At 46.4% G+C, this 14,946-nt stretch overlaps 1 protein-coding gene across 4 annotated transcripts in view; it reads left to right on the top strand.

The window, feature by feature from the left end:
- LOC101601843 (carboxyl-terminal PDZ ligand of neuronal nitric oxide synthase protein) overlaps window positions 1-14,946 on the top strand; it is a 303,471-nt gene that overhangs the window by 217,397 nt on the left and 71,128 nt on the right. For all 4 annotated transcript variants that reach the window (XM_045152904.1, XM_045152911.1, XM_045152896.1 and 1 more), the window contains one exon: window positions 6,434-6,526. In XM_045152904.1, coding sequence (XP_045008839.1) covers window positions 6,434-6,526 — 93 coding nt within the window. The remainder of the gene's footprint in view (window positions 1-6,433; window positions 6,527-14,946) is intronic.

The raw sequence follows: 14,946 nt of genomic DNA, 5'->3' as shown, positions 1-14,946 counted from the left end.
AACTCCGGTGCTCAGGAAGCCGAGGCAGGGGGATTTAACGTTTGCGCTGGGCTTGCACTGCCTTTTCTCAACAAGCCCTGAAACTCTGCAGCAGCTCTCCTTACTCTCTCCCCTCAGCCCCTGGACTCCACCGTGCTGCTATCTGTCTTTGTGAATTTGGCAGTTCTAGTTAACTTTATAGAAATGAAATCAAAATATTTGTCTGTGCGTGCACGCGTGTGTGGCGCATGCACACGCATGTGCTGGCGCAGGGCCGTGCGCTTGCCTGCGGTGGCAGAGAACAATGCTTGGGGTCCCTCTCCATCACTCACTCGCCCGATCTTCCTTATGGCAGAGTTTCTTGATGATTCTGAAGCCATTTGTAAGCCCCAGAAGTTCTGCAGTCTCTGCTTCCCACAGGACTGGGGTTACGGGTGGGTGTGGCCACACCCAGCTCCTTATGTGGAAATTCAAGCTCAGGCAGTCTCTGGCCCCCTCTGACCCTCATGTTGTACAGGTTAACCCCTTAGCCAACTCTCAGCCCAGTATTTGTCCTTTTGTGACTTATTTCACTTAGCATGTCTTAGTGGTTCATCCATATTGTAGCATGTATCACAGTTTTCTTCCTTTTATGACCAAATAATATTCCATTGTATATATAAAGCACATTTTATGTGTTCACTCATCTGTTGATAAGTGCTTGGGTTGCTTCCAGCTTTAAACTATTATGAATAATGATGTTATGAATCTGGCTGTACTCAGGTTTTCTGTCCTATTATGCAAGTTATTAAACTCTCAATAAGCGCAAACGGCCTTCATGTCAATCTTTTAGAAGATTGTCTTCTTGGTTCAGGTGCTAAGCTCAGTCATGAAATCAAAACTACAAGCAGAGTGTGATCAAAATGCCCAGTGGCATTGTCAGAATTCACTTCCAAGTCTCTTGTGGCGATTTGCAGAGCGCAAAGGCACAGGCTGCTCTAGAAGGCAGTAAACACAGCTGAACATAAGGCAAGGACGCGTTGAGCTGGTACATCTCTGTTTGCCTGTGCAGTCTGATTTCTCGGGTCTCGGTGAAGTCGCCTGTGGATGCCTTGACTCATCAGCATATTGGGAACACTGTGCGACAGTAGGAAGGAGCTGGGCTAAGTGAGGGGACCAGCTTCCCATGAAGCATGTGAGAGAGTATATTGCTAGCTCAAGTACTTGCCAAGATGAGGACCTAAGGTTCTTGTGAAAACATACACTGTGGTTAAAAAGCAGTTCTTATCCAACATCCACGGAATTTTCAGGGAGCTATACATTGCTGTGAAAATAGACTGGTAAATGTTGTAGACTGTAGCACCAATCCTTGACCCTGCTCTGAGAAAGTAATTCTGTGACCCCTGATTGTGCACACAGCCTCAAGCCTTGGCCAGGGCTTTCCTTCAGTGGATGTACACGTCAGCTGTGCATCCCGCCGCTATTGCAGACGTCCTGCTTCTATCCTTAGACTCCTGCTCTAGGACTAAGACATGGGGCTAGAAGGTAGTTCTGCAACTCAAGTGCTCTGGAAGCAGCTCTGGCTTCTAGCCAGTGCTCCTGTTCATGTCGCTTGTTCAGTGTTTACTGACCTCTTTTGTATCCTCTACCCAGCCTCCCCTTGCTGGGCCTCACTGATTGGCACAGCACACTGAGAATCCAGGACCTTCATCCAGTGCAAGGTCCCAAGGCTGTTTATGAACCCCAGACACTTTCCCTGCTATGTTCTAGTGTGCTCCAGGACTTCTACTGTTTTGTTCCCTCAAAGGTTGGGTCCTGTAGGATTTAGTCTGGCCAGCAAAGCAAATGGATGAGAACAACCTGGCCCACAGTGGGGTGGAGGGCCAGGTCTGTTGACGTGTATTCTGGCTCTGGCAGAGGCCTAGGAGAGGCTGGTCTGAGCCACAAACAGTGGTACTAGCAGCCCTTTTGTGCTCAGCCCCTGGCAAAGCCTGAGCTGCTTGGATTCCTGTCCCAAGGAACACAGGTGCTTCCCTGAGGCTGCCTGCTCAGACAGCACTCTCCCTCTGAGCAGCATGGTCTGGGGAAGGGAACTTGTTCCTGAGAGCCTCTTCTCTTCTCTCTCTCCAAACCCATTTGCTCTCCCCTGATGACTGAGATCACATGGTTGTCTAAGTGAAGAGTAATAGTCATATAAGTAATTGGCTTAAAGGTAAATATTCAAGCATTTTCAGACATTTGCTTTTCTGTCATGTCCAGAGTTTCCAGCCTTACTGCAGCTTAATTCTCATTCTGCAGGTAAAAAGGGTTTGGGACATCAGGAGGCAGGTGGAGTAATGCAGAGTGTGGCTAATGTAAGAGCCCCGTGCATGACAGCATGCGGGTCGTGCTGGCAGCCGTGAGGGAACCCGGGGGCCCGTTTGCTGCCTCTTTTGCTCAGTATCATTTTGCAGCACTCCCGAGCATTCTGCCAGCTGTTGTAAGGAACACCTGCCTTGTCAGTGTCATTGAGATTCTAGGAGAAAACCAGGTCTTACTTCTCTGTACAGTCATGGTGTTCACAGACCCTGTAAGAGCCATAAGGGAGGGCGTGTGTGGTGATGGAGTCAGAAAGTTTTTTCCAGTTGCCAAGAGACCACTTAGCTGCCAAGTTTGTTAGAATAGTAACTGTAGAAATGCAGTCAGGGTTCAGATAGGCAGCAAGGAGCTGGCTGGGCACGTGTACCCAGGCATGAGTGAGGAGGGATCTTAATATACAGATGAGAGGGGGGGGGGCACAAGTGCAAAGCTAACAAGGAAATGGACAAAACCAGAGAAAAGTGAATGGTCAACTGTAACATTATTCTGGTAGTATAAGGTATCTGTGTTTAGCTTAGTAAACAATTTATTATCTAAAATGTCCTAGGCACCCTGATTGGATTTGAGGCCCACTCCATGAGAGGAAATTCATGCTTGGTACTGAAAAGCTAGTCAGAAGCCCATAGCTGGGAAGGCTGTAGGCTCTAGGGGGGAAACTACTGCTGTTTGTCTACATGGATATGCTGCGCCCTCCAAAGAGCCCCATAGAGTAGTGCCACGCTCACCCTTGGTCAGAGAGGCTTTTTGTACTTGGCAGTGGTAATTGGGGACATTCAAGAGTGGGTTGCTATTAGGCACTCAGCACTGGGTGAGGCAACCATATCACCCTCTGTATGGCTCAGGGAATGCTGAGGAGGGTGGCAGAGAGAATATGGGAGCTGGAGGGTGGGAAGGGGTGCTTGGGAACAGTCCTCTGGATATGGAGTGGCCAATGTATTTTTGACCTTGCAGCAACTATCATTAGCTGTCCAAGGCCTGGATAATATCAGGCCCTTCAACATTTCATCATGGATGATAGAGGAAGGCAATAAATAAAGAAATAAATCAATGGATAAGACATCAAAGTCAAAGAGGGACTAACTGGAAAGAAAGTGTTTGGTGGGAGGGTGGGGGGCCAAGAAAAGATAATAAAATGGGATTATAAAAAATAAAAAGGGCTGGGGAAAGTGATATACTACCTAGTAGAGGAAGATACGTCATATTTCTGCTTTCATTTTGTTGCTGTACATGAGAAAGAAGGGGCTTATTCAAAGAGAAAGAAGAGATGGCTCAGTTTGTAAAGTGCTTGCCGTGTAAGCATGAGGACCTGAGTTCAGTTCCTAGCACCACATCCACATCAGGCCTGGTGGTATGTCCCTGGAATCACAGTGCTGTGGAGGTGGAGGAAGGAGGATCCCCAGGACTTACTGGCTAGCAACTTTAGCCATATCAGTGAGCTCCAGATTTAATGACCCTCACTCAAAAAAAAAAAAAAAATCAGGTGTAAAGCTCTTGAAGAAGATAGCTGACATCAACCCCTGGCCTCCACATGCACTTACACACATGTGTGTGCAGCTGAGCAGAATGCTGGAGTCTGGGACACCTGCATCCAAACACACATGTGCCCACACTCACATTAACATACACAGAGAGAGAGAGAGACAGAGACAGAGAGAGACAGAGAGGTCATGGGTAGAACATGTGTAAGTGACTTCCTAAAGAGACCAAAGACAGTAACAGTGCAGTTGAGGACTGGTTCATCTGGGCCGGGTTGTCCTCCCCATGGCAGTTCTAGACTCTTACACCCTTAACTTCCTCTGGAGCTTATTCGAATGTCCCTTTCTCAGTGCCTGTGGCTGCAGGGGCGGCCCTGATTTTCAGGACTAGTTCAGAAGGAGGTGGAGCTGAAAGGCATGTTTATTAAAGTTCAAGTGAGCGGAGGTAAACGCAGGTGTGGTCAGGAACCATGGCTGGTTTACCTCTCCCTGTAGGCACAAGGCCAAAGTCAGCAAATTCAGATTTCCATGACTGTCCCCCACCCAGAGGCTGTTTCAGTTCATCCATTCTGGGACACACTGTAAGTTGGAGCCAATGTACCTAGGTGCATGCTAAGCCATGCTAGCCCCAGCCTTCAGTGCTCAAGGCTAGAGGGCACTGAGTTTTGTGACTGAGGTCCTATCCCAAGTCAGTCTCCAGGATGGGGAACTCTCCTCTCCATCCACACACTGCAACCATCTTTTCTCTTCATTATTTATTAGCCTTGGGCACCGGCTGAAGGAGATTTCTGCTCTCATGTGTGATTACTGCTTTGTTTTGTTCTTCCAGACCCTTAGACAAAGTAGAGAGACTGGGGATGGGCAAAGTGACCATCAGACTGGGGAGAGATGTTCATTGCTGGCACCCAGAGGTTAATCAGTTATGATCCAGAGCCTGCCCTGACAGTATGAGATATATTTTGCTTCTGTTAGCAAGGTCATGTGCCCTTGTCTATGAGAAGCAGGTAGCTGGAGGGCAGCAGCACTGTGTGCCACATAGCAGAAATTCACCCAGATCTTAGTCAAAGGACAGACTGAAATCAATAGGAAACTTGTTTGTTTTATTGTTTTTTGAGACAAGGTCTCATAGAGGCCAGCCCTGATATACTAGTCTGGCCTTGATCATAGCTATGTAGCAGAAGATAAACTTGGGTCCTAATTCTTCTGCCTGTACTTCCCCAGTGCTAGGATTATAGGTCTGTATAATCACACCAGTTTATTCAGGGGAAGGGAGTGAACCCAGGGAGTTGTTGATGCTATTGAAGTACTCTACCAATTGAGCTACATCCTCGACCCCTATGATGAGATTTTCAGTGTCTTTATATCTTCATCCCATTAGGATAGATTACACTCATTCCTATCAGCTTAGTTTCTATAGAAATAATTGGATTTCAAGAGCACAGGCAAGGAACCAAGCCTGAGTGGTGTGATGACATAATTGGAGAAGGTCCTGACTATAAAGGACCCAGAAAAGGGGGGCTGTGGGTTGGTTCTGGGTCTTGACTTGCACATACTTCAGTCTACAGCTTAAATGTTTGATGAGAGAGTTGTCTAGGTAAATTGTATAGATGGCAATACTAAGACAGGGATCAAATGGAAATGTTTTTGTTTGTGTTTGGCTTGGTTATTTTGAGACAGGGTCATCCCTCAGTAGCTCAGCTGTGTTGGACCTCACTGTGTAACCCACACAAGTCTCGGGCTTACAGCAGTCCTCTTCTGTCAGCCTCCCAGGTGCAGGAATCACAAGCGCGAGTTACCATGCCCAGCGAGAATGGTTTCCGTAAACCAGAGAGGTCCTCAGAATGAAGCGCAGTGAGGAGGGTGAAGAATTAGACCACCTGTTATGAACATATGTACACGCATGACAAATGGCCATGGTGGTACAAACACATCAGAAAGAGCTGGGGTTGGGGCAGTTGGTCCAGGACTGCAAATATAAGTTCAAAACAGAGCCGATGAGATGATGCTTCCTGTTTGATGGTTATTAAGTTTTGTTTTTTTTTTTTTCTAGAATGTACCTTCAACTCCCAGATCTTCAGTCTGATGGGATTGTATATAGTCTTAGAGACTGACCCACAGATAAAGGAATCTGGGGACTAAACCTGTAGTGAGTAACTCAGGATTCACACTTATTTTTTCATATGTAAAAAGTCCATAATCCCCACTGGGGTTGGATGGCGTTCCAAGCAGCATTTGGTTAGACACAAGGAGTACTGGCCTGACAGTGAGTCATTAGGTGGCAGATACGTTATTGAGAGAAGGTTCTGGTAGGCTGATAGAACTTTAAAGCAGGCTATATTTTCATCTCATTAGGGTGGCTCCAGTCCATGTCATTGGGATGCGGAAGGTCTCTTCCCATGGTCTAAAGACAATGTTGAGGAGCTGGCGACCACTAAGGGTCTCTGTTCTGACCTAGAGGTTTTCATGCTCCTCCTGCAGATGTCCATGTGCTGTTTTACATCTTCCCGTATGTTCTCTGTGCCAGGAGGTGCAACAGCATCCCAGACCCACCTGCGCCGCTCCCTGTCAGCCCGGAGGCCAGTGGTGACCCTGAACATGCACTGGTCTAATCAGAGTCTGCTTTCCTCTTTTCTCCTTTGCAGTATGAATTTAAAGCCAAGAACATCAAGAAGAAAAAAGTGAGCATCATGGTTTCAGTGGATGGGGTGAAAGTCATTCTGAAGAAGAAGAAAAAGGTGAGTGGCCCTGAGCTGGAAACTAGTAAACAGGGAGGCCAGGAAAGTAGACATGGGATCCCTTTTCCTTCTAGAATATCCTTGATGGAATCACCCCCTTCTCTGATGAGGTCTCTGTTTTGGTTAGCAAATTAGTGCCAACAAGCAGCTTGAGCAGAGTGAGACAGGGGCCAGTGACCTCGTGGGATGATGGCTCAGTGGTCTTGATAGGCCACAGGTGATGGGTCATCTCCCGTCATCCTCATGTTCACAGCCTCTTCTCTATTTGAATACCTTTACCTTTGAGTCGTGTGTGTGTGTGTGTGTGTGTGTGTGTGTGTGTGTGTGTGTGTGTATGTATGTGTGTGTAGGGTTTCACTATATATTCCAGTCTGTCCCTGAATTTCTGATCCTCCTGCCTCAGCTCCTATGTGCTGGGACTAAAGGTATGCACCATCACTCCTGGCTTACCTTTGAGTGTTGATGGTGGGAAATAACTTCCAAGTTAAGTGATACATGTTGAACACTCTTAACCTGATATCCAAAATCATTCAAAATTTGGAAGTTTGGGGCTGTCATGTCAGCACACAAAAAGCATCAGACATTGAAGCATTTTTGATTTTGACTTTTCAGGTAGAGTGCTCGACTGGTAAAATCTATGTAAACATTTTCAGATTTAAAAAAAAAATACAAACAACTTCTGAAATTTGCAGATGCCTGGTCTAAAGTGTTTTGGCTAGAGATACTCAGCCTATAAGTCATCCTAAGATTTGCAGGGAGAGTGCATGAGAGACAGCTTCCTCAGCAGTTGCCTGTCTCCGTCTGTGCCTGGGGCAACCCTCAGCCCACCCAGGTACCCTCCAGTGCCTGCTGTGTGTCCTGTGTCTTCCTGTCATGGTTGCTGCAGCTGGGGGCTATCCTTTCTGCCACCTCTTCCCCCTCACCTGTGTGTACACAGTGGGTACTCATGTGACAGCCCTGAGAGTGTTGTCCTCTTGTGAGGTTCCTGAGCAAGAAGCCAAGAAAACAAGCCAATGATGGTTCAATCCCTGGGCTTGAAGTTGTATGTGATGAAAGTAGGTTTCCTGGGAATGGGGAGGAGGGGCAAGGCCAGTACAACCCACAGTCTTGGTCCAGGGAGACTAGCTTCTGTTACATGTCAGATTGCTGGACTCAGCCTTTCCCTTGAGGGGAACCCTCCTATGCCAACTGGGAGCATGATTGTCATTTGTGAACATGTTCCAGGTGACAAGATTTTTCCACACCCCTTGTCACCCAGCCCTTCAGACAATGGGTGTTTCTCTGGGCCAGCAATTTCTTCACAGGCATCCCCTCCCTTGCCAGGAACTAAGCCTTTGAAGCCACAAAATCTAGACTTATCAGTTTCAAATTTGTGAACTTTAGGTGGCAAAGTCACATTGGTGAGCTCAAAAGAGACTGATATATAAATGTGACCAAATAGTTTCTTAATTCATTCCAAGACTGAGTAGTCTCCTGGACCAGAAATTTTCATTATCCTGAAAACACATAATTCATTTCAATTGGTGGCAAAGCACACAAGAAGGCAGGTTGCCACAGGGTTTTAGGTGGGCACAAAAGTGGAGACAAGTTGGCTCATTGTATGGCAGGAATGTTGTTGGGTTTACTGCGTGTTCCTATGACCTTGTCAGGAGTTGCTATTCCTGGGGTCTGTTTGACAGGCCAGCTAAGGTCTCTTCCATGGCTCTCTGACTTCCATAACTGATGGCAATAGAATCTCCCTGCCACCCAGTGCACACATTAAGTTAGGTTCCATTTCAAGACCTGCTTTCCCCAGAGCTGCTTAGACATCTTCCACCGTGGAGCCCCTTAGAGGACAGTATCATTTCCCACCTCACTCCTGGCTTCCCCATGTGTTGGGAGGGGCGGGGGGTCGTATGTGGTGCTGTCCCATCCTGTATAGGGAAGACAGGTTAGATCACACAATGGCAGGGCTGCACTCTGCTGGGGCATCACCTGGGAGAGGAGTGGCCCCTCCCCAAGAGCATGTGAAAGCTAAGGTAAAGCACCTTGTCCCTGAGGGGACCTGGTGACTTTGTGACTCACTCAGAAACTGTGCCAGGTGATCTCCAGTGTGTGCCCTCCTGCTGCCCCAGGAAGAGATACTCTAGCAGGTTGGTCCTACATCAGATTCTTCTGATGCCAGCTTGGGAAAGAGGAGCCTCCCACCTTGTTTCCTCCACCCACGCCTGGCATCCATTTCAGGGCAGTGGCTGTGATACAGACCGTGCCTTTAATCACAGCTCACACCTTCTGCTGTGCCTCTGGCAAATGAATGCCCGCTAACTGCAATCAGCCCCTTTGTCATCTTGTTCCCATGTGACAGTCCTATGGTAGCTGAATGTGCCACCACCATACTCGAGGGCACGTTCTCCCGTTCTCTTAGCTGTACTGTTGGGAAGGTGAGGTAGACATGCCACAGTGTAAACACAGCTTTCTCCAAGGAAATGGAATAGTCAGCTAGGGCCAATGACAGCCATCGTGACTGAGTTAAGGACTGGCTCTGGCCAGACAGCCATAGGTGGCGCAGCTGTGCCCAGCAGTACAGCCTGCCATTCCTCCAGGTCACTCAGTGACTACTTAATGAAATGTCACACAGTCCTCTCCCACAAGCAGCGTGTTGTTTTCTCACAGGGTCAGTGTGACATGCTGGAGGAGCCCTTGGCACGGGTGGGAAGACCAGGATTGTGGTCCTGGCTTCACCCTTCCTGGCTGTGAGCTCTGAGCAATGCATTTTGAGCTTCAACTAGGAAATGGAGAGTTGTTTGGGGACCACTACCTTTGCCAGCCCAGATATTCTGCACAAGCTGTGGAGTGTGCTTCCTCATGTGTGTATATAAGTGCAGGTCATGTGTATGGAGAGCCTGCTGGGCCACAGAGAATGTGCCTAGTAACTGTGGTTTTTGGCTAGCTAGATGGATGAAACTACTTGTGTGTGACAGTGTCATTAAATTAAGAAGAAATTAACATACAATGAAGTCTAGTTTGGTACTTTAAATATGTACATTTACTTGTATACATGAGTGTGCATGTGTGCATGTGTGTGTGTGTGTGTGTGTGTCTAAGTGCAAACCAGCACTTCTTGCTGGTGCATATGAACTCTAGACACTTGTGCCACTTTTTGTGTGCAGCTTCCATGGGTGGCTTGGGAATTGAACCTGGGCCAGCAGTCTTTGCAAGCAAGTATCTTTCACCACTGAGCTATCTCTCTAGCCCATGGTCTGTTACTTTTGATTATCACATTTTTCCCTCTCCTCCTGTCAACATGTCAGTTTGAAGCAGTCAGCAACCAAGGATCAGAGCCTTTCCCAATCATTTGAAAGGCTTTGGTAGAAGTTGTTAACTTTACTTAGTAGAAGGACTTGTTCCGGGTGACAGACCTTCATGTGTATCACACTAGGGCAGGCTGTAGCCAACGACGCCATAATCACCTCATTGAGATGTACACACCATCTTTTTGGTTATGTTAACAAGTATTAAAACTGCTCTTTTCTTGAACTGAAGCCAGCAGATAATGAATCCCAGATTCTTTCCAAATCTTGGGGTGAATGTGTACCATGAGCCCCATTGCTATGATAATTGGCTCTGCTTCAGCGTGGCTCAGTCAGAACATTTTCTTCCATGTTCAAGTCTTGCTGTTTTCTGTGTGCCTCGTACTGATTGCTGTCATTCTGGAATCACACTCCAGCAGAGTTTGCTAGGGAATGGGATCCTGACTAAGGACAGGTAGTGTTGAACCTCATCCAGGGGGTTTCCAGTTTCATGTGATCACTCTATAAACTAGTAGCTTTGTTGTCCGTCTAAGGGGACAGTCTAGAAAGACTTTATCCTTCTCATTAACAAGTATTTGTGATGTATCTACCATGTTAGAAGACCTGTACTGGATATGTATGGATACCACGCGTGGACCCTTTCAAGAAAATTCTTTTTAATGCCACTACCCATATACATAAGTGTATTGAAGCTTGAAAAAAATTGAAGTAAAGTTTTTGTTGTTTGTTTGTTTTCATTTCTCCTATGGTCCTAGAAATTGAACCCAGAGCTTTTCAGAGTAAGCGCTGACTACAAGCCTCACCTCACATTAATTTCTCCCTATCTGTGTGTGAGCGTTTAGGGCAAAAGGAGCATGTCTTCGAGCGTGTTTATCATCTGTTTGGAAGGAGAGAGGGAGCTAAGAGTGATTTTCTTGGTAATTACACACTAGGATGATAAAAAGACCAGCTTCTAAAACTAGTGCACACAGATAGTGGGCACCTGCTGTCTCCCAGCACTGTGCTCACTTACTGCTCACATAACCCACAAAGTGCATTCCATTCTGAAGCTCATTTGCCAAAGAAGGTCAAACAGTTTGCCCAAGATCTCCAGTCCTACTGGTGGTAAAGTCCCAGTCCAGACCAGCTTTGCCTTGCTCAGACTCTGAGCAGGCTCTCTCCACTGCCGTGTTGCAACTTTGAAGCCATCTCCTGTAAATTCAAAAATGGAGAAGGAATTGATATTCTACCACCAAGCTACATCCTCAGCAAAATGCAGTCTTGAACTTCTAACCTATACTATCCCTCAGGAACACCACCTCATAAGGAAATTATTTTCCTGCCTAAGAATCAGTGTTAGTTACTATGGAAACAAACAAAAAAATCTGATCTAATAGGATAAGAAAAGGAAGCATTTAGAATTATAGAACCAGGATTTAAGTAATGGTGTCTCCTGATCCTGAGGTTGACTAGCTGTGGCCACGGGGTTAGGAGAGATTCTATGACTGTGCCTATGTTGCATAGGTGTAGTCAGTGGCAGGGCCAGAGTGTGATCTACAATGTAAACACCAGGTTGTGTTCTGGACCTTCATTTTCTGGTTTTAAATGAGCATGTTAGGAATATCTGCATTGCATGAGGGTTTATTAGCACTTTAGTTTTGAAATGCATTTTGCAATATTCATAGATGTGGAGGTAGGAGATGGCTTTATTTTCAGGCTAATCCTGTTTGCCTAGAAGCTTGGAGAACTTGTCAAACTGAGCTTATATATCCTTGCACAGCTTTTATTTATGTTTTAATTTGAAAGAAGTACCATTGCTGTCAGGTGCATGAGTAATGCCAAAATTCACAGGCTATAGGATGTGTTTCCCAATGATTTCCAATAGGAATAGCACAGAAACATAAGTACCATTTCCTTCTCTCTATGTATGCATGTATGTATGTATGTATGTATGTATGTATAATTATTTTGGAGTAGGGTCTTGCCCAGGCTGACCTGGAATTCACTCTGTGGTCTCAGGGTGGCCTCAAAGTCATGCTGATCCTCTTACCTCTGCCCCTCTAGTGCTGGGATTGAAGGCATGCACCACCATGGCTGGCCTTTCTCCATTTCTTGAGTTTGTAGGGGAGGCTTCAAAGATGCCATATTCATTTCTAGCTTCCAAAAGGAGGTAACAGCACTGTGAGAATGATTGATCCTGTTTTCTCTTGTTGGCACCCTTGCAGTCAGACCTATCTCTGAATCAGTCCCCAGGTTATATTCCCTGCAAGAACTTTTGGAATGAGAGAATGGCTACATCTTTCCATGGAGGACTTGACACCTTTACTCAGTAGATAAAGAGAAGGTCCTGTATCAAGGATGTGCTTACAAAAAGTCAGAAGTCTTACAAAAACACACATAAGCCCTTTATCCTTATCCTTTGTTGAAAGCAAAGAGCTTTCTGGCAGTGGGAAGTGAATTACTTTGATTTCATCACTTGATATAGCAAAGAGAACATGAGGCTTACATGGAAAAGAGATGGGTCTCACTTACCCCAGTGGTTCTGGGGGCATAAGCTGCCCTTCAAGCCTCAGTGCTCATTTAAAGTGGAGCTCAGTTTTAATAATGTAAATGGAAGTATTAAGCAAAAGTTCATTCCTTGAGTAGATAAATGGTATTCTTTTTCTATAACATCTAGGAAAAGTATGAGAATAAAAACTGAAGCAGCCGGGCGTGGTGGCGCACGCCTTTAATCCTGGCACTTGGGAGGCAGAGGTAGGAGGATCGCTGAGAATTCGAGGCCACCCTGAGACTACATAATTAATTCCAGATCAGCCTGGACCACAGTGAGACCCTACCTCAAAAAACCAAAAAAAAAAAAAAAACTGAAGCAGGTAGTTTGGCATAGTGACCCATGACATTTATCCCAGCACTCTGGAGGCCAAGGTAGAAGACGCACCATGAGTTCGAGGACAGTCTAGGTTATAGAGTGAGTTGCAAGTCAGCCTGGGTTAGAGTGAGATCCTGCCTCAAACAAACAAAAGACATTAGAGCAGGTAAAGATGAATTTCCTCTGGCTGTTCGTTCTCTGAAAAGCAAGTGTCAAGGCAATATTAAATGCTTGTGGGAGAAAATGAGAAGGTACTTGAAAAAGGCTGTCAGCCTGGAGAGATTTCCTAGTGGTTAAGGCACTTGCCTGCAAAGCCTGAGGTCCCAGATTTGATTCCCCAGGACCTACATAAGCTAGATACCCAGGGTGGCACATGCATCTGGAGTTCATCTGCAGTAGCTGGAGGCCCTGGTGTACCCATTCTCTCCCTCCCTCTCTCTCGGCCTCTTTCTCTCTTTCTCTCTCTGTCTCTTTCACATAAGTAAGTAAATAAATAAATATTTTTTGGAAAAAAAAAACGATGGTTGTCAGACTGCAAGACTGCCCAGATAAAGTCACTTATACTGCAGTGCAGTCTTTGGAAGTACTTATAGGGCCATCAGGTATGCTGTAGGCAAAGCAATCTGTCCCTCAGAGGAGCTCCGCCTTTCCCAGGAAGGATCCTGTCGTGTTTTCCTTCCGTTCTGAGTCCTGGGCTGGGAGCAACCCAGCTAAGCGAGACCTTTTTGTGATTACGTCGATGGGCTTCAGGGTGCAGCACGTGCAGCCCTGGGTTCGTGATGTTCCCTGATGCTCCTGAGGCTCAGTAACACGCGCTCTTTCCCACAGCTTCCAGTTAATGGAGCAGAGCCTTCCTTCAAGTTAGGCCACTTTTCAAGTTAATGAGGAGTAAAAAAAATCATAGAGAAAGGGATTGGAGGGCTGGAGGAATGGCTTAGCAGCTAAGGCGTTTGCCTGCAAAGCCAAAGGACCTCAGTTCAATTCCCCAGGACCCACGTTAGCCAGATGAACAAGAGGGCACACGTGTCTGTAGTTTGTTTGCAGTGGCTGGGATCCCTGGTGTGCCTATTCTTCCTCTTTTTCTCTCTCACATAAATAAATAAAAATAAAGTAAAAGAAAATTTTTAAAGAAGAAAGAGATAGGAGAGGAGTGAGGAGGAGGGTTCAGAGAGCTGGGTAGGATAGTAACATCAAGTTCAAAGCCTCTCACACCCCCAACAAAAAACAAGGTTCATCAGTGCTGGAGGCATCTTTGAAAGGCAAGTTGATGGCAAGTGTAAGAGACTAGAATCACACGCACACATGAAAAGTGGGGTATGGAAAACCTCCAAGTAGTTCACTGTAGGGCATCAACCTGCCCCATTGGGTACTTCTTCCCCACGTACGATTTTTATCTGTTGTTTTATGTTTGTGGAGCTAGTGAGAGAAGTGGGTCTCGTGTCCTTGGACACTTGGCGCCTGGGCCTCACCACTCCTGTTGCTCCCAATGGAGCCATGTGAGGACCTGTCTAGACTGCCAGTGCCCTGCTGGTCCTCCTGGGCTGCTGGCACAAATAAGGTGCTGAAGGGCACACTTTCCCCAGGGAGCACCCCAAGGGTTGTCATAGCTTTAGAGGTACATACCCCCTCCTTCCTTCTCTTCCTGTCTGGACTGGGAACGTCTTCACATCCTTCATGCTATGGAGACCACAGCTGAGTCAGGACAGCGAAAAATAGCAAAATTCCCCAGGTAGTAAGAATGTGAAAGAAGCCAGAAGCCAGAAGCCATTCCCTCGAAGCTCTCTGCTGTTTCCACCTCCACTGAGTGTTTACCTCACAGCTACTGTTTATCAAGTAGTACTGGCCACAGGCACAGGGTTGACGGGATCACAATCCGTTGACCATCTCTGGAATCAGAAGCCCTTCCATGCCCGCCTGGAGTAGGCAACATATGGAAGATTCTCTGCCTGGGGCCAACCAGTGTCCACCAGGGGCGCTCAATCCCACATCAGGATCCCCTGAAGTTTGTCCATGCTATAACCTGACCTCAGACCTACTACATGACCATTTCTGAAAAGATGGAGTCTAGGTACCTGTAGTTAAGAAAACACATAGAGCTACACATATGCGCACATATGCCCACCCCAGACTTTTGCTTCTGGGAATGAAAAGTAGCTATATGCTTCACTTTCCCTTACAACTCCTGCTAAATGCAACTGAAATTCTGACTTGAATTCAGGTGTAGGCAAAATGTACTGTCATGACTTTGGGCACAACTTAATCTACTAGTTATGTTATAAAAA

This window comes from Jaculus jaculus, chromosome 1 (genome assembly GCF_020740685.1).
Source record: "Jaculus jaculus isolate mJacJac1 chromosome 1, mJacJac1.mat.Y.cur, whole genome shotgun sequence".
NCBI classification, from domain to species: domain Eukaryota; kingdom Metazoa; phylum Chordata; class Mammalia; order Rodentia; family Dipodidae; genus Jaculus; species Jaculus jaculus.
Note: the sequence above shows the minus strand (reverse complement) of the source record. Positions and strands in the feature narration are given on the sequence as shown.